General features: G+C 38.9%; 3 protein-coding genes across 4 annotated transcripts; 1 reads left to right on the top strand and 2 right to left on the bottom strand.

Annotated features, from left to right (window-relative positions):
* Nucleotides 1-1,118: 1,118 nt before the first annotated feature.
* On the bottom strand, nt 1,119-20,035 carry LOC105668952 (titin homolog). 2 transcript variants are annotated; one of them, XM_012361666.2, is made up of 6 exons: nt 19,801-20,035; nt 13,731-18,598; nt 9,487-12,995; nt 6,862-9,423; nt 6,548-6,787; nt 1,119-6,114 (listed from the first exon to the last, which is right to left on the bottom strand). In XM_012361666.2, exons 2-6 carry the CDS (start codon nt 18,511-18,513, stop codon nt 6,049-6,051), a joined length of 11,160 nt encoding a protein of 3,719 aa, XP_012217089.2. In that variant the 5' UTR covers nt 18,514-18,598; nt 19,801-20,035; the 3' UTR covers nt 1,119-6,048. The 2 variants fall into 2 exon arrangements, with proteins under 2 accessions (XP_012217089.2, XP_012217090.2); XM_012361667.2 differs by lacking the exon at nt 19,801-20,035 and adding an exon at nt 19,429-19,779.
* Nucleotides 20,036-20,209: 174 nt separating this feature from the next.
* On the bottom strand, nt 20,210-23,170 carry Rcd5 (microspherule protein Rcd5). The gene is made up of 6 exons (XM_012361569.2): nt 22,844-23,170; nt 22,367-22,736; nt 22,048-22,248; nt 21,488-21,907; nt 21,157-21,372; nt 20,210-21,028 (listed from the first exon to the last, which is right to left on the bottom strand). Exons 1-6 carry the CDS (start codon nt 22,960-22,962, stop codon nt 20,939-20,941), a joined length of 1,416 nt encoding a protein of 471 aa, XP_012216992.1. The 5' UTR covers nt 22,963-23,170; the 3' UTR covers nt 20,210-20,938.
* A 443-nt stretch (nt 23,171-23,613) lies between these two features.
* eIF3j (eukaryotic translation initiation factor 3 subunit j) lies at nt 23,614-27,360 on the top strand. Its single transcript, XM_012361725.2, has 6 exons — nt 23,614-23,788; nt 23,896-23,978; nt 24,593-24,706; nt 24,779-24,917; nt 26,129-26,311; nt 26,432-27,360. Exons 1-6 carry the CDS (start codon nt 23,773-23,775, stop codon nt 26,623-26,625), a joined length of 729 nt encoding a protein of 242 aa, XP_012217148.1. The 5' UTR covers nt 23,614-23,772; the 3' UTR covers nt 26,626-27,360.
* Nucleotides 27,361-27,379: the final 19 nt, after the last annotated feature.

Raw genomic sequence — 27,379 nt, 5'->3', positions numbered from 1 at the left:
TAAAGATTGAAATTTGACCAATCGAAACAAAAGGAGCTAAAAGTTTTTTGTTCTGATTAGTCAAATTTCGATCTCTAATCTTTAATCTCAATTTTCAATGTATAGTCTGATACGGGCATTAGTGCAGTTCCAGTGCAGCTAAACAAACAAACCCATTTTTATGTGAATTCGACAATTCTATTCGTCGAGTTTATATGAAATTTTCACTTTTCACGTTTCCGTTCCTAAGGAAAAATTACATGATTAATGCCCTGATATTCACTGCCAGTTCTAAAATTTATAGGTCACATCATTGACAGTAAATATCGAAAAAGAACGCATAGTCCCTTAATAAAATAAATTTGATATGAGTAAAGGCTGTAGAAATATTAATTAGTAATTTCAGATTTTTTGAAAATCTATTATAAGAATTAATATAGAATGTATTTTTAAAATAGCGCCACTTCGAAATTGAATCCACATAACTTCTTTCAATCGTGTTTTCCTAATATTAAGAACTTAGCTCCTGAATTTAAATATTTGAATTTGCACTTCTTCAGTTTGTTATTCCTCTTGCCAATCTTGTTCTCCTAATACCGCAAACTTAGTCCTTGAATTTACATATAAAATTAAATTTGAATTTACAACCAACTTTTAAGCATGTATTCCTAATACTATGCCAATCTAATACTATCAACAGCGTATATATTTTCTTAAATTCTTACAATGTATCTCATACGATAAAAATCTCTTATACATAAATATTTATCAATTAATACTATTTTATTGCTTATTTTAAAAAAAGTGAGGTAAATAGATAATAAATAATTTCAAATTTATGTTTATTATAAATGACAATTGTATTAATTGAATTGGTGTTGATATTATGTATTTCTAAAATATAGTATGTGCCATAAAAATCTTTAATATTAATTTTATTAATAATAAACAAATAATTCTTGAATATGTAAACTAATTTTATTTAAGCAAAGATCCTAGAAAAGCTAAATTGAGACCTGAAGATATAAACCTATCAGAATAAAATTAAATTTATGATACATAATAATTATATTCAAAAAGAAGCAAAAATTGAAAGAAATAAAAATTAATGCAATACAAGAAAGAACAGTACACTATACTTATTTCATCATACAATCCACTCTTTATTTTCCTTTGACTATAATAATTTGAATTCTTTATACACTCTCATAGCCTAAGTACGTGTAAATACAATAACAGAAATTAACATATCGTAAAACTCATTGTATTCCTATATTTAAAGACTTTGCTATCCTAATTCATGGAATGATTACATATTTATATCTCATTGCAATTCCGTTGACATCCTTAAGCAGCAATAATCATTTTCGCAAAAGTCTTACTAGGTCATGTATTTTTCCTAATTAAACTGTAAAAAGTATGATCTTTTCACACAAGGCGCAACAAAGCGATACATTGCACACACAAATTTTTAAATTAGTTGTAAAGATAAATTTTTACATTAAAAATTAATATTGAATAACGGTGCATTACTTTCATCAGACAGTGCTACTTAATTATCAAACTAGCACTCGAATTACAATGGGAGATATGCTGCTTTGTCGCATGATATAAATAATATAAATTTTTTTCCAAAATGCAGAAATAGCTTCTAACGTCAGAAAATATTAAAAATATGTAATTGAGAAACATAATACATAATTACAATTTTACCTAATAAAAATTTTTTGGACATGTACGATTTTATTTCGTGAAATAAGAATGTAGTTGGTGTTTATAATGCACACATGTTTGTAAAGAACATATGTCTATTGTAGAGACAGCTTTTAAAAAACATTTTTAAATTAAATTCAAACTTTAACATGTAAAATTCAACGAATTTCATATTCAACAAAATAAACGATCTGATATATGTAATTCAATTGTAGGTCTCTTTTGTATAATTTCTTCTACTAATATATATATATATATACATACATAAATTTGGAAAATTGCTTCGACAAGACCAAACATGTGTTTCACAAAAAAGTAATCCTTCGAGCACTATGCGTACATTTATAAAATGATCGCAGGGCAATAAATATATAATAAACAGATACATACACGTCAGTAAATAATCGAGTACAAATAATTCACGATCTGTATCATCTCAATATAGATTAAGTTATATCACACAAATCATCTAACAAAGATTTTCATTCGGAAACACAGTCCTGCATGAGCTTATACAGATTTACAGTAGTGGAAGTCAGGAATAGTCCGGTCTGCTGCTCTCATCGTTAAACTGTCTAATTATTAAACTTAAGTATTTCTTAACGCGCGAATTTGATTAATCCTCGGATGTACAACGCACATTCCTTATTTGTTAAGTTCATACAGGAATTCATTCGCTTTAAAACACATCCTCTATATTTGATAATTATGCATAAATCAGAACTTCAGTGAACGACCGTAATGCCCATGTACGATGCATTATTGTAACATAGTTTTTTTTTCTTGTTTTTTTTGTAAACGCTAGCATAAAATATTATAAGTGACTTAATAGATGAGGCATTTGAAAATTCTTCAGGTGTCCATTTCCCACATAGCGGAATACATACTTCATCGTATCAATGTACGGATTCAAATGTACAATATTAATATCTGTACATAGTTTAAGGAACTTTTCTTACACAATGTACAAGTGATGTATAGATTCATAAAATATTCCATGTACATAAATTCCAATATATATACATATATATGTATGTATGTACATAATATATATATATATATATATATTTATGTTTGGACGTGTGATGCGTATAACGTTTTTTTAAAATTTTAGGCACATCGAGCACACAACAATGATATATGTACACAATAAGCCTTAGTTATGAGAGAACAGTAACTTTTGTACATATATATATATATATATATATATATATATATATATATATATATACTCTTTTCCAATATAATTAATAGTACAAACTAAACACGGCAGCAGTTTTATCGTTTAGTTAAATCGTAGCACAGCAAAAACTTGTATATATATATTTTTAATATCTATATATACCATTGAATATTCAACACTTTATAAAATATTTATTCTATTTCTTTAAGTCTAAGAATATATCCATAGAGATTTGATTACCACAATGTAACATTAACATACATTTTTGTCATATTAACTGATACTTTTACTACATAGTTGATAAAAAACAGATAATTTTGAAAATTGATAACGAAGTTTGTATAACAAATGAGATAACAACATTAATTAAAAATTATTAAAAACATTCGTGTAACTATCTATATGTGAAAATGTTCGTAATATCTCATTACATAAAATTTTATGTTTCAATAATTATTGTTTTACACTTTGTGATATACCTTTATGATATAATTTTATCAATTTTATCACGGTTTTTTAAAAATTTACTTGATATTATTTGAAAAACATGAACATACTCATACATTTGTTTCATATATCATTTATATATAAAGCTTTCAGATACGAGTCTTCGTAATTATTTAGATTCAGTACGTGCAGATTCATAAAGTATTAACAATCTGCTGTCGCTGTTAACAATTCCTATTGTACCATTTTCTGTATATTTTGTTATGTCGCTACAATAATGCAGTCATTGTACTGATTATAGTGATCGTACATTTTCATCAGTGCAGTTAAACAAACGATGTAGCATCAAATTATTGTTCATGTCGAAAATATCTGTTGTAGCTATAAAGAGGCAGTATTGTTACGCTAAAGACTCTGTTTTTAACACGTGTAATATGTACTTTGTTTCAATTGCAACAGTTAAACTTTATTTTGTACGTTTCGTGTAAAAGATTCTGATTTCTCAGATTGGACTGGTAAAATGTTTTCTCAATATTTCTCAATATATTTAAAAATAATTATATAATTTATAATGCGCTCCAATAACTAAGGCATAATCATGTACATGTGTATAAACATGCTCAAGTGTACAAATATATAGATTCCTTCTTTTAAATGTATTTATATGTATATATATATGTATATAGATATATATATTTTTATATATAGATCTATATATATGTATCTTTTTATATAATATATGTAACACGATACAACGAATACTGTTAGGTGTATCTTAAGGCACTCGTGCGAATAAAATCTAAAACATTTGGAACAAATAAAGAAAAACAAAAGCTCTAACTGTAATAACAATTCATAAACTTACATATCTATTACATTTGGTTAAATTGGTCCAGAACTAGAATTGATTATGAACGAGAAACGCTTTCACTCCGACGATTAAACTCCGTAAGATAAATTAGGAAATAGCGTGAAACGATTGCCGAATACAATCGGTTAACCCTGTATTAATGTAACATCTGGTCGTAGCCTCTTAACAACATTACCTACTCTAACCCCCTCTAAAGCCAGGAACTAGTGCTTTAAGGAATTATCTCACTCCCAGCGCACATCTTCACACTTTGATTAAAATGTATGTCGCAAAAAGAAGCTCAACTTTTGTCATCAATCGAGTATAATCAAGAATGTACTCTTAAATGTACTGTGAACGATTATCAATCAAGTGCGAAATATGTGAAAAGGGAGCATAAAACTATCACTTAATGTATAAAATCTGTGTTAACAGAGATTTTGGACTTGATATATATATATAGGTGTATGCATGTGGAGCATCACTATCCAGTGCTTGAACACTGTGCATATCGTGAATTGTGTATGTTTAAATTTTGCCTGTTTGTACAAAGAAATCATGTTGTAGACTGAGATTGGCCTCGACCTGCTCACTTTAAATTCCTCTAAACATTAATATCACGGATTTTGCTTCAATAGATCTTCTGTGTTATGGCAATATGTACATTCGTCGAAGCCTAGTAACGCTGGGTGCAGATCCTCTTCCCCCCCCCCCCCCCCAATCTTCCCTAACGCTTACCACTTTTTGCATTATCAACTCTAGCATGAGCTATGCGATATTTCTGTGTAACCCAAAACGTGTAGTTTCTATAGACATAGCAATGATGAGAATGTCATGATAGACATTTTGATGAAGAATATATATATTTTTTTTTAATTTTTGTTTTTACATACATATATATTCTTCACGTTTCACGACACACGATTTAATATCATTCCATTTAAAATAACATCGATAAAATATTACAAATAAAATAACACCGATAAAATATTACGAATAAAATTTCGTAACTGTAACTTCTAAAAAGACAACGAAGTTAAAACGTTTAGTCATTCCAAGTGCATTTTAACACCGACACAACGTGGAAATCGACAGTTTTATATATCTATATATGAATCGCAAACAGCTTCGTTAAAGTAAACTTTCTACTGTGCAACATAAATCACTTCAATATCCCATAATTTTTTTCCGTATAATTATAATATAGGAATGTTTCATCATTTCTTGTACGTCTATGTTTAGAAACTTGATCATACCGCAATTTTTACACAAATTTAATCGTATACGCGTGATTTTTGGTAACAGAATGTTGTCAGTGTATATATTTTGCAAACTGGAATGACAGATATAATCATATATATATGTCGTGTATATGTACGTGTGTTATGTATATATATACCTATCCATTATATATAAGTCTCTTCGTAATATAAATAAAAATTCGCAGTGAGCACAATCAGCGGTTGAATCACTCGTTAAAACTTTGTACAAATAAAGACCAGAGTCTTCTGAAAAGTGTAAATAATCGAACGTGTATCATTTAGCTTTACTAAAGTCTTTGGCTAAACATCTAATTGCGAGCTAAAATTGTCTCCTCGGTAACTCTCCGTTAATGATTACCCGCATCGGTTGACTTAGCTAAAATTAACAAACTTCTTTTGAAGCGTTCGTTATCTAGTAGTTAAAATTTCGATGCCGGCGCCATTAACAGTGGCAGCTATTTAACCGCATGTCGGACTAGCTGCGATCTAAAATATTCGTATTATCTCCTCTTATTATCGCCGCAAACAATGTTTTCAGAAAAAGATTGCACTGTAAGCCGTTTAATTATGATCACAGTAACTGTGTATGCTTAATCCAAATCACTTACTCGTGATTATTTCTCAACGTTATTCTGCTTCTTAGGACTTTGCTCTGTACGGTCAAAGCACTTTGTGACATCCTAAAAACGAACATAGTATATTTATATCCATATACATTTATCAGATTTATCGCATTGTAACTTGGAAAACTTATTGAGTTACAGCTGTTTTTCAAACAGAGATAATAGCCGAAATACAATTTTAACTATTATCTTTTATCGGTAAAAATGTTATTTATATATAATGTTCTTTCATTTGAATTTGTAATAGTCTTGCATTTATAATATTAAATTAATTAAAAATAGTGTAAAAATAATAAAATTAATTAAAATTTAATCAAGAATCCCAGCTAAAATTGATTTTAAAATAAGTTTCGAATTACAACAGTATTGGCTTGTACACTGCTATGTATACAAATTCTTATGCACTGATTAATCAATCGTAACAAAATACGTAATGTAATACAAATGTAAAAGCTGTTACAAGCGTCTCAATGAAAAAAATGTAACGTACCTGAACCGCAATTTGTAACGGCGTTAATTCACCTATGGAGCAATCACTTCGCACGATGTGTGCCGGTAGCAGCCTCGGACAGGGCTTGCCCGTGAACAGCATGAACAGCGCGTGGATGCTCCTACGTTGTGTCAATTCCATGTGACTGTGTTGATATCCACGCAGATGCCGTCGATACCGTGCTATTGTGTCGAACTCTCTTTCGCACAGATTACAGTAAGGTTTGTCCTTTATCGTTGCCTGCAAGGAATACAAAAGAATTGAGTAAGAGAGAATAAATAGATGAATGAGAAATAGGGAGAGATTTCTCTCACCTTTTCATGATAAGCTAACTGAGATATCAAATCGACAGTGGACATCTCGCTCTTTTTGTGAACATCCTTCATGTCGCTCGCAACTTTATCGTCCGACGTGATGATCTTGTCGTCCGCCAGCTTGGCTTCCGTTATCTCGAGATCCTCACTGTCCTGAATCGTGATGACCGGCGGCGATCTGGAACTGTCTCTGTCCGAATCGAGATCCATGGCGATCGCGGGCTCCAATATCGGCATGTTGTCTTCCCTCGACTTGTTCTCCTTCGCGTTGCCGTCGGCTCTGCCGCGATCCATAGATTTCGATATCTTGGGAATTTTGTAAGACGACCACTTGCTCCCCTCCTTCCGCTGCGTATCTCGTAACTGCGGAGTGTCCGATGAATTCTTTCGTTTCTCGCTCAAGTACACAGTACGACTCTCGTTCGAGACAGCTTGGCCGACGCGTCTGAACGTCTTCAAGGATATCGCGCTCTCGAGCGCGCTCTTCGTCACCTCTCTGCAATTCGCTCTGTCATTCTTCTCGGGCGACTTCGGTTTCTTCTTCACGCAGGAACTTTTACTTTGTTTGGAATGTTTCTTATCAGACTTTTCGACAGGCATGCTTTCAGTCTTGTGTTTGCCAGCCGCGGGCGTGGAAGCCGTCTGAGGCGCGATGTCGCTACGACAGCCTTGGGGAGCGTTGCTTGACTTAGAATGCGTCTCCGAGAGACTGTTGAGATCAAAACTCGAGCCTTGTTTCTTCTCCGCGACTGTCTTCAGCCTCGCGCCGCTCTCCTCGCATCTGCTTTTCGAAAGGCACTTCTTCAAGGTCTCCTTGGCCGCCAAGACTTCCTTAATCAACGAATCGTTGCAGCAGAAGTTTTCCTTCGTCGCGACGGAACCCGCCGTCCTGCTGCACGGAGATATCACGGAAATCTGTCTAACAGAACCAGTCGAGTCGCTCTCCAGCGCGGATCTACCGTTAGCCGTCACATGCTTGTCTTTTTCAAGCAGATTCTTGCCGCGAGACGAGGACTCGAATGTATTGCAGCGTCCTGCCTTCGAGGCTTGATCGCCGCAAGGCTCCTCGGTGGAAACGCGACGTGAACTGTAGCAAGAAATAGGATCGAGCTTCGGCATAGGCACGTCCAGCAGATCCGTGTTGCTGTTGTCCGCGATCTCCAGCTCCAATTCGAACTGAGTTGGAATCGCGTCCGCCGAGTACAACTGTTCGCTGTCGCCGTCTTCGATAATGTTGCTTTCCAGCTCATTGTTATCGTCCGGCGACGCCGGCAGGATCTCGATAGTCGACTGGCTCTCGTCCGAGGACTCGATTTTGATGATGGAGTTCCTGTTTATCCCGAAACTATCCAACATACCTGCAGAATCGTCCTTGAGCAAACCGATATCGTCCTGCAGAGTGCAATCGATGTCGCTGGAACTGCTCAGTCGTTCCTTCTTTATCATGTTTTTACTGTCGCTCTTACCGAAGAAGAGGTCCTCGTCTCGTTCTTTTTGCCCTTCTTTCTCGGTATGTAAATTGATTTCTAGGGAAAGTGGTCCGCTCAGGTCAGGCAGTTTTACAAAACAATTCTCCATATTGGACGTCGCCTTCAGTTCTTTCAACGCGATCTTGAAGTCCGTAGAGTTGCTCGAATGCTTCACGAAAATATTCTCCTGCCTATCTTTGTCGACTCTCGCCGCTCGCTCGTGATGGACATCAAAACCACTAATTTTACATTCATCATGCTGAGCAAAAGCCGAACCGGTTTTTCCAAACGGCTGACTCATCTCCTTATCAGTAACGTCCGTTTCCGCTTGTGGATTGTTATCGCGGGATCTGGATCTGCGTCTGTCGTCCTTTGGGCATCCGTCGTCCATCGGTCTGCTGTGATTTTTCGACGATACATTCTTCTTCGGCGTGATGCACGTTTTCGTATTCTTAACGTCCGCGTCCCGCGCGAAACTCAAATCGCTCTTCAACGCGTCGCTGGCTTTCCTGCAGTCGTAATCCGACATTCTCCGCTGCTTGCATTTGACGGGCAGCAAGTCGGACGTCGAATTTGACCTGGACAATTTGTGATCGCCCTCCTGCTGCCGACGATCCTTGCTACTCGAGAATATCTTCTCTATGGTGCGCAACGATATCGGAGTTAATTTTAGATCCTTCACCATGCCGTCGAGAATGCGATAACGCTCTAGCTTGACTTCCGGCTGCCACTTCGCGCTCTTCGCGATCACGCTTTTGTATCCCTTGCTGAACTCGCACTTGAACTCCGCGCTGGCCGACGTTCTTTTGATGATGACCTTCGGAATCTTCTCGGAGATGCACACCAGAGGATTTTTCCGCGCCTCGCTTTCCGACGCGGTCGTCCGCGTCGAATCGGACGAGCTGCTGCGCCTCGTCGAGTGTCCCGTTTCGTCGCGTCCCGATCTCTTGCACTTTTTCACCGGCACATCCGAATGACTCGAACTCTGCCGCTTCCGCGTCACGCCTTCTGGAGATGACGACCTGTTTCTCTCGTGCTTTCGCAGCTTCAACACGGGTATCTTCTCCTCGTGCCTGTCCGGATCTCGTGACTCCTGAAAAACCACGTTATCACAGTTATCCGAGAATTTGAGCCTCGAAGAATTCTTTAACCTTACCTTTGATATCGTTTTCTTCATATTCTTGCGCTTCGCGCAAACCTCTGTGCTGTCCTCGGCTATTATCTTGCTAGAGTGTCTCTCGTCCAGTTTGATCTTCATCTTGGGAATCTTGTTCCTGTGACCGCTCGACTCCTGCAGGGAGCTCTGGTTGGAATCGTTGTCGTACAGTTCGTCGGCCGCGAGCGAAGACCGCTCTGAAATACTCGCTTGAGCGGAAACTTCCTCGTGAACGGCCTCGATGGACGGGATGGACGGCGTGCCGGGACGAGATCTCGCGTTTCTAATGATCATCTTGGGTATCTTCGGCTGATAGCTCGATTTGCTGTTCACCGGTGAGACGGGGGAGGAGGAGGCACTCAACTTCGTGACGAATTTCGAGCTCGCCTCGCTCTTCTTGATGACGAGCTTCGGCACCATCTTCGTGTTGGCGTTGCAATCCGTCGCGCGCAGGTATGCGACTTTCTCGTAATTACTGGAAGAAACTTGATCCGGCTCTCGGTCGCCATCGTCGTCATCGTTGCTCGGTTTAGATTCCTCCACCGTCGGCCTCGACTCGATCGCTGCCGCGGACTCGTCGTTCGTCTTACTTTCCATTTCCATGATTTTTTCCGCAACTGCGGATTCTTTGATGGTAGATGACGCCCGTGAGAGGGACAAGTTATCTAGAAGCGAGTTGTCCTGCAGCGAACTGGCAGCACCCGCGAAGTCGATCGATGACTCGTCGATGCTGCACAAGCGATTCACAGCGTCCTCCTGAATCTGACTCGTCTCCCACTCCATCGGCACCATGCTGTCGTCCTCGGTGAAATCGTGCTCGGATATTTGTACCAAAGTGCACCTGTCCTCCGAGTAGATCCCGCAATCAGAGGAGTCCATGCACAGCAGCTTAGAATCGATTATGCTGTCGCAATCCTTGAGATGCTCTTTCGCTTCCAGTTCCTCAAGTTGCTTCTTATCGGGTTTGATGATGCTTTTGATGACGGTGAACTCCGATATATTTTGCTCGCGCTTCTCGTTCGCGAATAAGTCGCACACGCTGTCTTCCGCTCGTGCCATCTGCAAATCCAAAATGGGAGGCGGCGTAGATATTATGATGGGATTGCAATTGTCTACCTCGTCAGTTCCTGGATCCTTCAATGAAATTTCCGCAGTCCGTTCTTCGTCCACCGGCTTTTGCAATTCCTGCTCGTTGCCTTCTTCCTCAAGCGATTGTTCCATGAGTGCGACGTCGGATGGATTTTGCGAAGTAATCGGTTCTTTTTCTTGACAAACTGTAGAATTTTCGTCGCACGCATTGTCTTGCTCATTCGTTGTCTGATCAATTTCGCTCGAAATGTTCAATTCTATTGCAGGCGCAGCTTCTTCCTCTTCTTTGCGATTGTTCGACACAGGTAAAATTTCTGAATGTAAAATTTCTTGGTCCACGGCAGGATCTGAATTATTTTTCGCGCTGTCATTAATTCCATCGCTTTGTTCGTTCGAAGGAGGCGCAGATTCTTCTATTGTTTTTGCAGATTTTAATTCATCCGGTGAATCTTTGATAAGATCACCATCTACATTCAGTTCAGATAGACTTGCGACTTCGATATGTTCATCTAAATGTTGTTTCGAATCCTCAGCTTTTTCAGTATTTTCAGCTTTCTCAGTTTCCTCAGCTTTCTCAGATTCCTTAGCATTCTCAGAATTTTCACAACTTCTAGTAGTTTCAACATTTTCAGCATTTTCAGTATTTTCAACATATTCAGCATTCTCAGTATTTTCAACATTCTTAGCAGTCTTAGCTTCTTCAGCGTTGGGTTCATCTTCCTGTGAAGAGACAGTGCTGCAAACACACGCGTCATCTTCCGGATCTGGATGTTCCGCTAATACTTCGTTGTCTTTAACATAATCCGCAGAACACTGATCTCTTTCCGAATCCTGAATTTTCTCATCTACTACTTTCGGAGAACAAGGACGTGGAGTTTCAGCAAGCACAGCGCTGGACTTGATTTCTTCGGACTGAGATTCTTGCCTCGTTAAATATTCATCGTTTCTATGTATATTCAACGATGCACTAGGCGTGTCTGCTGATTTATCATTATTAATGCTTATCACTACTGCATCGTTTTGATTATTAATTTCACTCTCTTGCTCATTATGTAAGACGGCACTCGATTTTTCGCATCGTGCATCATCGTCGCTGACATGTAGATCGTCGGCAAAGCTGCATATTGCACGATGATACAACATTGGCTCGTTCGCCGTGTCGCAATTCGCTTTGTGCTCATTGTCGGAGGAATTTTGCTGCGCAGGCAGGAACGGGAAGGGATCCAGTCGTTTCTGCACGGCGAATATCTCGCTGAAATTATACTCTTTGAGGCCGTCGGTATTTCTCCTGTCGATATGAGAAGAATACGACTTGATCGACTCCATCGTCTCCTCGCATGTAGACTTTGGTCCCAGAAACAGATTCGTATCGAACACGGAGCTCTCGTTGTAGCCCTTCTCATAGCCGAGATTGTCCGCGAACGTCTTGCAATGCTTAACGCTGGACGCGGATTCGTTGTTGTATTTTTTCTCCAGGAAGCTCAGATCCACGATGTTTTTCCGATTGCTCTCTTTGCTCTCCTGCTGACCGTTTCTGCTGCTCGCGAATAATTTGTTCGCGTCGTTGAAGAATTCCAAATGCGACGTATCTCGGGTCTTCGCGGCGTTGTTGCTCGGCGAATAATCGATGTGCTTCGCCGCGGGTTTCGCGTCGGCAGAATCGATATCTCTCTTTCGACCGGCGGCGACGTCACGATGTCTCTTGAATACCTTCCGCAGCTTGGAACAGTTGTAATAATCGTACGACGGCGATCGCGCGAAGTACGAGTCGCGCGCGCTTGGGCCGTAGCTCTCCTTCGCGCGAGCCTCCATGATCAATTCGCGATACGTGAATCGGGGATTGGGGCTGTAAGTTATCTTCCCGTCCTTGGTAGTGTACACGGGAACCGCGTTCAAGTTCTCCCGCTCGTCCGCACTGAAGAAGGTCGGATTTATGAAGCCGCTGGAGCTCTCGTACAGGTCGAAGCTTCTGAATCTACCGTCGTCCCTCTTCGGCCTCTTCCATCTGTCATTACGCTTGTCGTTGTCATTAGCATCTGTATGCTCGTTCGGCGCAACGTCGAAGTGATTGTAATCGAAGTGTACGGGATTGTCGTACCTGGCGTCTTCCAAGCTGGCATTCGCTGCGCTCGAAGAGGTCGACGGAATCGCGTTTGATCTAGACGCGATATCGTCTTGGGAATTCCTTGCGTTTCTACTGAGAGAAGCGGTCATTTCCTGGTGATCCATCTTCTGTACGTTCTTCGATCCCATGTATGAATTATCCACAGAGATTTTCGATTCTTCGTTTACGCAGAAATTGGTGGCAGCAACTTTCCTTTCTGCATCTTGCTGCACGCTTCGTCTTCTAATTGCTGCGTGCTCCGTTTCCGAAGTTTCCAAGATGCTCGATGCAGGCTCAGTTTCGATATTGACGTTACCTGAAAACATTTAATTCGTGAGAATTTTTCATTTTAAATCATCTTAAGATTATTACAAAAAATAATAAAAAATGAAATAATTTTCTGCAAATATTTGTACATAAATTAATTTACATCAATTATTAAGTTATATAAATACTCTAAATTTATATAAATATAAAATAGCATTTCATAAAAATTGTAATTAACAATAAATTCAAAATATTTTATACAATTATATAAAAATTGAGCGACTTTGTGCAAATATTTTTATATAACTTTACATTTATATAAATATAAAAGTTTTAAATATTATATATTATAATATTTAAATTATAAAGTTATAATATAAATATATAAAATAATTATGAATCCACTGCCGGTTGATTTGTATATTGCAGACACAAACAAGATTATAGAGAAAGAAGGAATTGGTGGTTTATTATTAGAACAAACGATAAAGATATCTATGTTTACGTTAAAAATCACTAAAGAAAGAACGATTAATTTGTATTTGTATTAATATGGAAAGAGTAATGAGTGTAATAAATATTTTCTAAACCAAGTCCACTTCTTGACTAAAGCTGAAGCAATAAAGATTAATTAATATATAAATTTATTTATAATTAATAAATTATAAGTATATAAAATAATTAAAATATTATATAAACATATAAATAAGTATAAAACATATAAATAAGTATATAAAATAATTAAAATATTATATAAACATATAAATAATCTTCAAAAACATACCATTATCGTCGTATATGTTATTGATTTGATCTCGTTCCGAGGATGACTTTCGTTTTTTCTTCGAGACAAGTGAATTAGAAGGTTCCTCGCTCGCCGCGCATGCGGTGATCGCCGATTTGTGTTTCACTTCTGCGTTATCCTGATCCTTGTATGCCTCATTATTGTACGTAGACGCTTCCCTCGAAGTGGCAGGAGATCTCTCGTAATCGCAGCACTCCACCTTGTCGCAGGCTACCTTCTTATCACACTGAATTTCCGTGATGCTTGTCGAATTCGATCTCGCTCCGTTCGAGATCGTGCTGGTCAAGTGACCGATCGTTTCAGCGACAGCGTTCTTGATATTTTCATGCAGCAACGTCTTCGTTGTATTCCGTTCCGAGCACGACACGTTGATTTCGATTTTGATCGCGTCGAGGGCACCGCTGTTCTTCGCATCTTCTCGCAAACACTGCAAATCTCTCGGGTGATCGTTGTCGTTGAGCTTCAAGTTGACATTCGTGACTTGAATGTCGAAGTCGGGGTTGATATTTTTCGTCACAAACGTCCGCAGAATATTCGCGTGCTTCTCCTCCTGTTCGTCGGACAACTTGAGCCTCGCTGCATCCCGTTGACACAGCTGTTTATCCTTCGATGACTGCGATCGCTCGTCAGGATTCGACGAAAGGTGGCTCTTCTTGCTCGCTGCACAGTCGGACGCTTCCTGTGCATCTTTACCTTTCTTTTCTCCCACGCTGCACGATTTGTACTTTATTCTTCTGTACTCCTTCAGAAGCCGTATTCTCTCGCTGCTGTCGTCGACGCGTATGTTATCGATTATTTTTGGTTTATTACGCGATACGTCTGATTCCTTGGGACCATCGCCGGCGCATAATTTGACTTTATGCGCATCCGCCTCTTGAGTATGCTTATCGTGATGTGTAGTTGCCTCTCCGCTACATTTCTCCACCGTGTTTTCGGACAAATATCTCTTCTTGTGAGAAATCGCCGGATCGCCCGACGCTGGCTTCTTATAATCCACGTGCTTCACGTGCCGAAAACTTTTCAAGTTCTTCGCGTCGGTTCTCGCGGATTTATCACCGTCAATATTCCTCTCCAAAGATGAATCCTCCTTCGCGAATTTATCGCTCTCGCATTTTCTCAACTTGTCGTCGCTTAAATTCGAACGTTTTGTACTGTGCGATGTAGACGGATTATTACTTTTTGCGATCTTCGTTGAGCAGACATCCTCCGACCTGGAATTCCTTGAAGCAGCATCGCTCGCTGAATTGGTTTGATCGGTCAAGTCGGTCGAGACGCATCTTCTTTCGACATAATTCGCGTCAACTTGATCGCAATCAATCGGATCTTTCGTAATGTTCTGTAATGCATTATTCAATTCCATCGAGTCGTCATAACGGCGACCTGGTGTGACTTTCGCGCACGTTTCCGGAAGTAATGGTAATTTCTTACGCGTCATCGACACGTCTGAACTTACAGCGGCGGCGATTTCAGATTCATTCACGTGACGCTCGTTCGTTGAATTTTTATAATCCCGCGGCTTGCTCTGCGCGCCTGTTGACACGATCTTTAATTCATATTCGCCGGAGGTCAAAGTCATACGCATGCCGGTAACCTCCACACTTTCCGTTTCACCGTTCAGTGCGAATGTTTTCTCGTTATTATTCGCTATTACGCAACTTCCACGTGGACTCGCGCGTTCCTTATTGTTTTTCTTAGTCGTTGCACCGGCTTCGCTCTCATCAATATTCGCGGAGAATTCAAATGTGCCAAGAACGGTATCGTGATCGAGCATATCATGACTTCCATCGCCTTTGTAACGAGTTTCCGTTCGATATTCGCCTCTCAACGAATCAGTCGATCTCCTGTCGGTTCCCTCGTCGCTCAGATGATCGTAGGGCTCGCCCTTCGTCGGCGATTGCGTGAAACTAATCATGGGACTGTTCTGGATGATCTCGATCGGATTCGTCGGTATCGTGAGATCCTCGACGTGCTCCGACGATTCCTCGTTGTCGGAGTGGATAGGCGTGTTCAGCGTAGTGGAGATCGGTGTGCACTCCGACGTGGGCAGATCCGGCAGACTTATGTCGTCCGGATTGTGAGATTCCTCGCTCGCGAAGCTGCTCTGCTTCTTCAAATTCATGTCCTGAGCAGCGTCCAAGTTGTCCTTCATGGACGCCGGCAGGGTGACGATCTGATCGGCCACCCGCGCCGGCTGCGGTGCATTCTCCGCCGCTTTGGAAGAAGAGGAATCCTCGACGATGTACTTCTCCTTGCTCGCGAGATCGACGAGAGCGGTCGCGGATGATTCGCCGCCACTGCCGTCCACCACCTTTTTGAACTTGTCGGCCTCGAGTGCGATCGTGCTCGCCTCGACTTCTGTTCCCTCTTGAAAGAACGACACCGCGTCCTGCGTCTCGGCGACCTGGCCATTGGCGACCTGCAGAATGCTGCCGATCTCCAGATTGTCGACTATGTGTATCGTCGGCGCCTCGCCGGGTTCGTTGCTTATGCACTGTATGATGTGGCTTCCCGGCCGTACCTTCGCCAGCTCCTTGCACGCCGAATCCTTCGCGATCTCCGCGGCGTTCTCCGCGTACGATATCGTGAGGCAGTCCTGCGCGGCCACCACGCCGCCGCTGCCGGCGCTCTTGTCCGTCTGGTTCTCGAACGCTATCACGCCCGACGCGATCTCCGGCGGCTTCGAGCTGTTCAAATCCTCCAGCGTTTTCGCCGACAGGTCCACGTTTTCGTAGCCGACGACCACGACCGGCGTGGAGTCGCTGAGAACGGCTTCCGGTAGATTGGCACTCGCGCCATCCTCGTCCTCCGATTCGTCCCAGTTCGCCAGGAATTGCCGCACGTCCAGCACCTTGGGCATCTTCTGCTGCATCGCCGTGTCGCTCGCGTTCGCGCCCAGATTGCTGTAGCCGTCGCCCGGCGCTTTCGGCACTTGAAACTGCCTCTGATCGAGGCTCTTCGGCGCGGGATATCGATCCTGCTTGCCTTGCTGAATGCCTTCCGGACACAAAACAACCGCGTGAGCGGCGTGTTGCTGCGTCGGAAGCATCTGTTCCGGTTTCTGCACGTTGTGATTCGCCATTTCGGTGATATTTTTGCTGCTCTGTTTGCTTTGTTTGTCCGCCGTCGCGCTGTCGACCGGCGGCGGATTCACCACTTGCTGCACTCTGAAGGCCTCGGGCAGATAGCTGGAATTGATCAAAACACCGTTGCGGTCAAACTGCAGATTTATAGGCGGGACGGTGGGCGCGTTGACGGCCGCCGACACGGCGACGCACGGGGCAGCCTGCTGCATTTGTCCTTGATACGTGAACGACTGTTGCCGTTCAATATTCACTATTTCGTTATACTTATGGACGCACTCCTTGTATTCTGGAAGCGACTGGTAGTCGGGTATCCTCGACAGCTTCCTCAGGTGATTCTCGATCGAGAATCGCTGCATCGCCAACCTCTGCTGGAACTCCGGGTACCGCGAGTGCGGTGTGTTGTGCGGCATCGTCGACGTCGGCATCCTGTTCGCCATGGGCACATTATCGGCAGCTTCCTGGCAACTGTGCGACGTTTCCGTCGATAGATTCCGCGGATACTGCGAGTTGTAGTAAGTGTTCTGCGCGGCCGACATCATGCTCGGATTCGGCGGCACGTTCGCGGACGGCATGCTACTCGGCATCATGCCGCCGTTACTCTGATAAGGCACCTGCTGCTTGCCGCTGTTGTACTTCTGCTGCGGCATCGCGAAGCCTTGCTCCTGACCATGCTGCTTCACCATTCCCTGACTCGGCACGTTCATGCCGCCGACTTTCGAGTAATCCTTCACGCCGTAGGGATACTTCTGGTACTCCGCGTAATTGTAATTCTGCATCGAGTAGTTCTGCAGCATGCTCGAGGCAGATGGATAGCCGCGTGAAACCAGACGGTCCTTGCGATACTTTATCGGATCGGAGAAATTTCTTCGATGATCGACATTAGGCACATTATGTGGCGGCACCATAGACGACGGCGGCGGCGGCGGCGGCGGCGGCACGTCCTTGCCGTCGAAATTATCCTTCCTAAAGCTGAAGTCGTTGCCGAATCGTCGCGCGTCCGCTTGGTATCCGGCGGACGAGCGGATGTTCTCTCGATAGGCCGCGTTGTTCTGATAAGAACAATACTGCTGGTAACTTATGTTGGGATCCGGATTGCAGCACAGCGCTTTGCAGGGAGCGAATGACGGTGGCGGGCCCGTTCTGCCGGTGGCATGGGAGTTGACGTTGGTGCTTCGCGATGCTATAGGTCCGTGCGGCGCATTCATATTCATTACGTTTGGTCCGTGATGCGAGATAGGCCCGTTCAAAGGCACCTGATTGTTTCTGTAGCCCAGCTCCTCGTTCAGACCGCCTATCGCGGTACTCCTCGGATCCATCGGGCCGTTTAGATTGTCCACCATGGAGTTTCTCGTATTCGACGGCCCGTAGTGGCCGATGCAGTTCTGCATTTGCGCCATCGATGCCAGGGGGGTATTGTCGGCAACGGCATTGTGCCCGTGCGAGATATTGCTCGGCAGATGCGGCTGGAAATGCCTCGGGTTGAAGTTGGAATCGTTCTGATGTTTCTCGAGTCCTTCCGAACTGAGGTTCAAGCTGCTCAGCTGTGGCGGACAGTTTGGACTAATACTGGAGATAAAGTGTCCTGAACTAATGTTTTGACTCGTCGATGAGACGTCGTTTATTCCTGATTGCGGGGGATTATACTGATGCCAATCTGGCATATTTCCATTGTAGTTCATTGTACATTGTTTTGCTATTATTTCCTGATTACATCGTTCTCCTTAGTCGCAGAAATGTGTCCAAGTGTTAAAAGCAGGAGGCTACCTGAAAAAACAAAGTATTGTTCAGCATACAATGTTTGTACAGAAAATATAAGAGATATTATTATTGCTATCGTTTTTATTCAAATAAAAACGCACTGATTATGTCATCAAATGTAACATTTTTGAAACATATCTTTCGTTATTAAACTTTTTTGCAATGTAAATGTGACAAAAATGCAACAACAAGAATATAATTATTCTTGTTTTATAAAAAATTTAATTGCAACACACGAATAATCAAACATATGTTTACATTATAGCACAGGACACAAATATGATAAAACAGTGTTGTTCGGTGTACAATGTCTTCATAGAAAATATAAGTATTATTATCGTAATGAATTCTATTCATATTATAGATGTGGAAATGCATTAATTATGTTACCAAATAACATTTTCAACGTATAATATTTATCAGTGAATTTTTTGTCATGTACATGAGTTGTAAATTTCTGCTATGTATGTGACTTAAAATTGCAGTAATAACGATGTAATCCTTGTTATTATCCCCATTTTGCGAGGAATTCAATTGTAACATACGAACGATCGAATAAACAATTACGTTGTAACACACAAAGCAAATATGACCTAGATACTTTGACATCTTCGGCACATAAGACTACGCTTATCAGTATGGCTGAATGCATCTTCATTATAATGCAAATAACCCGACAACATTCCACGCACGATCCCGTTTCGTGCATAGCGAGACGGTAAGTTACGTTCCGGGAAACGTTCGTCCCGCCGATTCACAGGCTTGAAATGCCAGCCGAGTCTCCCGCGAGTCTTCTCAGCGATGCTCGCGAATTAGCCAGATGACACCATATTTACCGAGGCTGCAGCCATTGTTGTGTAGTTAGCCTAGATCGCGATGGATCCTAGAGTGTTTACCCGCGTTCGCGTTACTCGATCAACTTCACCGCTGTCATTCACCGTGCGAATCGTGTGCGACGACGGTATGACAATTGTACGCGCGGTGACATGCCCGCCAGTGGAAACGCACCTTTCCGCTCGGACCTTGAAAACTTCTACGACGCTGACACACGGACCGTCCGCGGTATCTCGCCGCGCGATATTGTCGCGTCGTCGATCGCGCCACCGCGATTTCGTACTGGCCGCGAGCGATGCGGCAACGACAACGTTCGTCCCGTCATCGGGGCCGTTCGCGAACGAATGTACACGAAATACACGCAGGAAACTTACCTGCAGAATAACATCGCTCACAACACTCACGCCATATTGGACACGACTGCTGGCGTAAAAAAATATGATATGCGCCCTCTGCGACGAGGAAGCACCTGCGCATGCGTTCATGACCTGATATGCATCGTGTCTGCATGTGTGCGTCGCAGCACCTGACTGAACATGCCGATACATACGATATATGTGCGAAACGTATGTACGACGAATGCTCGTAAAAATGCAATGCTAATCGCCTTACGCGTGGCTTAATATAGTCACTGCAGAACATTCACGTTGGCTTGTTATAACGAAGCTCTGTTGTGAAAATCCCGTTACAACGCACGCCAGTGAAATAAAATTTCGACTGAAACTTTATTTAATATCAATTCAAAGAGCAAGGATATATAATCCTTAATAATATGACAATAAATTGACAATATGATAGTTTATTATAATAAAATTACTTCTATAAATAAATAAACAAACAGTATTAATTTGCTATTCAGATTTGTCCGAGATTTTATGCAATTGCTTTTAGAATCTATAAAAACGTAAAGAAACTTGTATAATATTGCGCGACTAAAGTTAATTTATTATGCAGATACATATTGCTAAATGTTATTTAAATTTATATTAAAAGTTTATGTATAATAAAGTTAATGTATACTTCAATGTATATTATATACTGCCTAAATAACTTTAGTTTCATAAGTATGTAAAAGCACTCATTAATGTGCAAACACTAAGAGTACGAGTGGATTTAAAAATGTTGCACATATAGCAATGTTGCATATATAAGCAAAAATAGAAAAATTTTTTCCAGACAATATATATGCAAGCCTACGTTAGATTCTTAAAATATTTTATGCATAAATACAGTTTAGCATTAAACTCTATTAACTGTTGTTCATTAATTGATAATATTTTGATTTGTTCTCTTTTTCTCCTTTTGTTTTTACAAAAAAATTTTTTTAATAAAATATTCTATGATATACTAGTCTTACAGACACGAGCAAATTAAGAGATAATATGCAATGAGTATCTATACAATGTATTTGCTATTTTTAGATGTAAAAAGTTAGATTATATTTAGGAAAGGTATTTTATCAATTACTGTGAACCACAATACTTGATATTGTCCATTGTTTTTCAAAATGCTTCAAGGATTTAAATTCAATTTAACAGCTTCTTGCCGTATCACAGAGATGAGTTCTTGATTTATTAAAAATATGAATCTTAATCCTGCAACCTGTGCAAAAAATATTCAATTATATAGCAATTTCACTTACAAAGCGAATAATTTCAAAAGTAAAAGTCATGTTGGAAAAAAAATTACGAATTAACTTCATTTTACATTTTCACATGATTAACAGTTACCTCAATCACACTATTGTTATTCAGTTTCATTTTATTGCCAGCCAGAATTGGTCTGCTATCCACAAAAATTGGCCGCTTTCCTTCGGATGACAGAAAGAAATCTCCATTATTTCTTAAACGAATGGTACCTTGTCGACGCGAAACTTTCCAAGCTGGACCTTCTAAGCTAAGATCCACATCGACAGTGTGATCTTTTGTGGAACGTCCTACACTAATCTGAACAGAAATACGGAACAGCATTACAAAATTTAAATTTTTTTAAATAAAACAACAATATATATTGTATATAAATAAAACGCGAATATGGAAATCGTTATTTCATATTTCTTACCTCTCTAGATCTCATGAGATACCTGACAAGTCTGCCTCTGAGAATAGCTAAGGTCTGATTATCAAAATCTGGCGGATTGCTGCCAATTACATTGTCAACAAGTACTTGCCATCTGCCAAGCTCGTTTTCCAATATTTTAATTTCTTTTTTATTCTTTCTGTCAGCCATTGCCAGTTCAGAATCTACCAATTCGTCCTTTGGTTCCATTAATTCATTATCGTTGATCATATCTTCAGCATCAGAGAAGTTCAATACATGTTCACCACGAGGCAAGCACTGCACTGTCTGATCTGGCAATAGGTGATATTGTTTCATAAGCTGCCAATGACTGTGCAATGCTTTCGCAGTCCTAGCTGGATAAAACGTATGTGCATTTGCTTCAAGCAATTCTTGAAATACTTCCAATGTTTGTTGAGAAGTCTGATGAGACAAAGCAAACAATTATCTATCTACGATATTGTGTTCGAATAGCATTTAAAGACTAAAAATCGGTAGTATATTTAACAAAATTAATTTATTTGTCAAAAACATTTTTTATTTAATAAGCTGTGAATACTCACTGATTTAACAGTGCCTAACAGATCCTCCTCAGCTTTGCTATACAACGTTCTTGCCTGTATACTGGCAATTAATTCAGGATGTAAGTTGCGCATAGCTTGCACAGCCACACGAGAAACTGCACTGTCATATAACAGTGCATACCATCTTTGTTGTATTTCTTGCAATGTAAAGCGACAGGAAAATTTTGTACCTCGATGAACCTTATAACAAAATGCCAAAATATCACAAATGAACAAAATCATAAAATATAATTAATTATATTTTCTCCTTCATCATAAAAAACAATAGAATTAATGGAAAAATTAATTGAATACATACCATTCTCAGATCATTTGTTTGCTGTACACCAGTAATCAATGCCAAGTCATCTGCGGGTTTCCATCGCCCAAGATCTTTAGTGGCATTTATGGAATGCGAGTGATTTTTACTCTTTTTGTTTTTTCGTCCAGGATTTGAACCACTCGGTCTAGTGGGTCTCCGATTGCATCTATCAGATTGTGCTAAGGTGGTTGGAATTGGTATTGGCGTAGGTAAAGTTTGTGTTGGCAAAACATCCATAGGACCGGCAGATACAGAAACTGTTCGCGATTTTGATGTCGACTTTGCACTTGTGGCTGGTGGCTGTAGGTTAAACGTTGTTTCCACCACTTCATCATCAAACTTCTTGCGTTTTATTGTGCGTGAGGAGCTGGAAATGAAATAAAAATATTAATAATAAAATCATAATAATTTGGTTAATGTAGTATTATGTCTCAAGAAAATTTTTATATAATATACAAGCTTTTTGATATTAACCTTCTTCGTTTGGTTGCCAGAGCATCCAGAGTTGACGATTCAATAGGAATGCCTAAGAATCCATCTGTATTGTGCGTGAGTCCACTATGATTCAGGCTAGTTGAAGTTGGTATATCCATTGTTACATAAAGCGAACGCAAAAACTATCAAATCATAATATACGCCAATTGCTTTTAATAATGATTCTGAGTTTGCGTGCGAATAAGTTATAATTAACGATATATTAAATTTACAAACTATTCGTTCGGATCAAAACATCAACACCACAAATGTTCGACAGTCCGACGCGAAGTGAATCGTAAAAAAAAAATAAAGTGCATAACGAGATAGCAATCGATTCATTAATCGAACCAATCGAGTGATCGATACAAAAAAACATGTATCCGATTCAATTAATCGAAAATATCGAAGCGCAAATTTTTAAACACGCTATGCAAGTTAAAGAAGAAATTAATTAATTGATTAATTAAAATGCAGTACTTGTTTATAAAATATTGTCCACAATTTCTATAATAGATAGATATGATTTCCTCATATCTAACCTTGTTCAAAAGTTTTATTGTATAGCTCGTTTTATTATCCGTATTTTAAAGCAACACAAAATTGCAGAATATTGGATAAAATGCAATGGCGATATTGAAATTGAAAGTCCCTGATTTTGTTTATATTCACTGTTGCTCGCCACTCCTTGCAAAATAAACTAAAAAAAGGCGAAAAAAATGCAGGAGAAATCGTTCTCTTGTTTCTCGATCGTTCGTCGCGCTTGCGCAGCCGACTTTTCCACGACGAGCGGTGGGACAACTCTGGCACGCTTCCTTTGGTACAGTATGGCTCGCATGATTCCGGTTGTATTTCGCGTTTCCACGTTTGTGCGGCAGATTTTTCGTTTATCCATAGGTCCCGCGTTTGATAAATAATCACCGAGAGCCATGGATGAAGAATGGGGTACGTAGCGAGCATCAACGATTTAATAAACCACGCGTAGTTTCTGGAAATGAGTGATTTTCTCAAGGTGAGCCTAATTTTAACCTTCACCACTTGCGCTCTTGCAGATGTAGAAAATGCCGATGCGAAATTCGATCTCGCGATGCGGTCGAACAAATGGGAGGGCGAGGACGAAGAAGAGGAAGTTAAGGTAAAATGATTTTTCTTTGCGCGTGCCCTGCGCATTGCTCGACTTTCTCGCAAATTCCGCGTGCGATTCCGCACCTAACCTACAAGAAACACATGTCCCATATCGTACCTTTTGTCACATTAATCACCCACCTGTCTCTTAAAAATGTTTTCTACTTTTGTTTGCAATTGCACTATTAGTGCAATAAACATACTTTATAAGCTGATATGCAGTTGCAAAAAGAAGAACAAATGAGAAATAATATATACATATATATAGTACTTATGTTTAATGTTAAAATATATTTAAAGACACTGATAGAAAGATAAAAGATTTGTTCATGAATTGTTAATTATTTTTCTTGTATATATAATTGATTGTACCAACTATATTATTTTTATAAAAAGTATGTATTTTTTTGTTTAATGAATAAATAAAATATGTAGACTGTTTTATCATTAGCAGGCATAATTTTAAGAATAAATTTATCACACCAAAAATATGTATATGTATGTATAAACATAGATTTTATTTGATCTGATTTTTGTATCATGAAGGCTTTTTTTATGCTCATTGATAGAAACAGAAGAGTGTAATTGATTTTTTTATTTATCTTAAATAAAAAAATTTAACAGGACAGTTGGGAAGATGTAGAAGAGGAAAAAAAGGATGTAGAGAAACCAGCAGAAGCACCAAAAGCAAAGCCAAAACCTAAAAAAGCACTGGCTGAAAGAATCGAGGAACGTGAAGTTAGTTTGAATTATTTTAAGTTATAAAAATGTATATTTTGCAATTTATTTATTAAAATAAATGCGTTTCAGAAAAAGGCAAGGGAGGAGGCTGAAAGAAAAGCAAAAGAAAAGGAGGAAGCACTAGCACCAGAAGAAAGGCGAGCTGAATTATTAAGGCGCCAGAGGTTGCAAGAGGAGGCGGATTTACGGCTGGCAATGGAGACTTTTGGTTTGTCGAATCTAGTAGATTTTAGTGATCGTAAACCACATAAAAGAGACAAGAAATGATTTTTTTTTTCATGAGCAATTTGATTGTTCTATTTTGATAATTCTCTATTTTTAATATAAATAATTTTTATCTAATATTTAAAAGTAATTTTTTTTTTTTTTTTTTTTTTTCCCCAAATATTACATTAGTGATTAGATTTAGAACTTAATTTAACAGGTACATTTTGAAAAGTATTTTTCAATATTGATAAAGCATAACCTAGATTTATTTTGGGCATAAGCATATATCATGTACGAACGTCATATTATTTAATTAAAAAACCATATTATTTAATTAAAAAATACTTTTTTTTTAAACATGCATGAGACAGTATATAAAAATCTTTGCTTTACAGCTATGATGATAGCTATTATTTTTATACAAGTGTGATAACTGAAAAATTAACAAATATTAATAAAACTAATTATTAATAATACTTATTTGTGTTTTGGCAATAATATACATAAATTATGTGCATATATGAATTGTACAGTATTATAAAGAGAAATATTGTAAAAATCGTAAATGCAAGATGGGGAAGAAAAAGCATGAAACATATACATATATGTCTTTCTTGATATTTTTATTAAAATTTAATTTAAGATCGTGGCGCAATAGCTTTACATAATTATAATTACTATAGCCACAGTAGATTTATAATTGATTTATGACAGGAACTTTATCAGACAGGGACAGACAGAGAGAAAGAGAACATATACAAGCATTTAAAACTATTACAAGCTCTACATTTAACTTTATTATCGATGTTGTTGTATTTTTAATAAAAGTTGCTATTCTATGCAAATTGTTGTGTTTGCATTAGTTTTTGTAACCTTATCTTTTATCTGTTATCTGTCTCCTGCACCGTTCCTGATCAACTCTTTTATGTATATGTGTAATGCAAAATATCGAATGTATGAAATTTATTGAATATAATTTTATAAAGATTCGAAATTATAATTTCAATAAAAAATATTTCTCTTTGCAGAAAATTTTATTAACTCTATTACACATTCAATATGCAGCTTCTTGATGATTGCTCATAAATTAATATTGATATAATAGATTTAAAATCTGTTAACGTCATGAAACTAAAAACATTATTAAAAAATATTCCTATACGTTATATCTTTTAGAAAGATTTTAACATACTTAATAATTTTATATTACAGGTGATACAGGTGTAACAGGTGTAACAGAAGTACAGAGTGAATCGCTCGATGCCATGGTGCCCGATACAAAGGAGGAGTTTGAGCAATTTGGTACAGCACTTTTACAAAAAATTAATCAATTTAATAAACATGCGGAGTACCCAACACTTGCGGAAGAGCTTATAAAATCCATCGCTCTTAATCGTTAGTATATTAACAATTGATATTTTAATCGATATTTTAATTTGAATAGCAATATTATTTCTATCAGTGAGCTATAATGCGAGCATTTTTCATAAATTTAGTACTGTTTCTTTGTTCCAGTATCATCAAATCACTTGAAAAAAGTGAAAACTATAGTCGACAACTTGCTTATTGAGAAGCAAAAGATAGAAAAAGGCGAGAAAGCGAAAAAGAGCAAGGGTAAAGGAAAGGCCAAGCTCAAAATCGAGGGTGATAACACCTTATTGAGTGAATACGGTGATTATGTATATGACGAATATGATGATTTTATGTAGCGACTTTTCACACATTCATACATTCTAGTCGCCTAAATACACGCAGAACGTTAATTTGCAGATTTATACAGAGATTTTATATTTGTATTTTCTGCATATTGAATCGTAACCAAAATGTACAATGATTTAATCTATAATCCATGGTATTGTTCATACACGTAAAAACAGAATGAAGAAATAGAAAAGTGAAAGCTAGCATCATAATATTATCAGGGCGAGAATGCTTACAAACAAGCACTTTTCAATAACTATTGTGGCAATATAGTACTCACACAATTATCCAGAACGCTTGTTCTGAGTGTACATGACTTACATTGTTGAGTTTTATCGGATTTTTATCCGCGCGTCTACCGTTATTCAATTTTTCAGTTAATAATTAACATCAGTACAGATTCCAACTTAAAAACGTCGCGAAAAACTATCGTATGATATTCGTACGATCCTAGTTCATCAATTGTGCATCTATCGAGGAGGATAGAGGAGGGTGAAACTACATTAATACATTTTTTGGGTTGTAATCGTATCCTCAACTGTTAAAAGAAAAAACTTTCCAGTCTTTATATATAGCTGCATTAATTATGCAGATCCTGTAATTGAATCCTGTAATTACATTATGGAAGTTTTATATAACACAGCTTATATATACATATGCATACACACATACCTTTATTGAAGATCGATTACAAGTTGGTTTTGAAAAGAGTATATTCCTAAATAAAGGTTGATTATAAATTATTCTTTCATTGTGATTTCT

Source organism: Linepithema humile, chromosome 1 (genome assembly GCF_040581485.1).
Source record: "Linepithema humile isolate Giens D197 chromosome 1, Lhum_UNIL_v1.0, whole genome shotgun sequence".
Taxonomy (NCBI): Eukaryota; Metazoa; Arthropoda; class Insecta; order Hymenoptera; family Formicidae; genus Linepithema; species Linepithema humile.
The sequence above is the reverse complement of the archived record's forward strand: the minus strand, read 5'-3'. Positions and strand labels throughout refer to the sequence as shown.

Excerpts from the sequence above, each read along its gene's own strand:
- LOC105668952 (XM_012361666.2), bottom strand. The coding sequence starts at position 18,513 with ATGAACTACAATGGAAATATGCCAGATTGGCATCAGTATAATCCCCCG. Across the intron at positions 9,424-9,486 it reads TGAAGAAAACGATATCAAAG|GAGTCACGAGATCCGGACAG; the intron begins GTAAGGTTAAAG and ends GTGGTTTTTCAG. Across the intron at positions 6,115-6,547 it reads CGTTACAAATTGCGGTTCAG|GATGTCACAAAGTGCTTTGA; the intron begins GTACGTTACATT and ends GTTCGTTTTTAG.
- Rcd5 (XM_012361569.2), bottom strand. The coding sequence starts at position 22,962 with ATGGATATACCAACTTCAACTAGCCTGAATCATAGTGGACTCACGCAC. Across the intron at positions 22,249-22,366 it reads AAACAAATGATCTGAGAATG|GTTCATCGAGGTACAAAATT; the intron begins GTATGTATTCAA and ends TTTTGTTATAAG. Across the intron at positions 21,373-21,487 it reads ATCTCATGAGATCTAGAGAG|ATTAGTGTAGGACGTTCCAC; the intron begins GTAAGAAATATG and ends ATTTCTGTTCAG.
- eIF3j (XM_012361725.2), top strand. Across the intron at positions 23,979-24,592 it reads ACGAAGAAGAGGAAGTTAAG|GACAGTTGGGAAGATGTAGA; the intron begins GTAAAATGATTT and ends AAAATTTAACAG. Across the intron at positions 24,918-26,128 it reads GCTGGCAATGGAGACTTTTG|GTGATACAGGTGTAACAGGT; the intron begins GTTTGTCGAATC and ends TTTATATTACAG.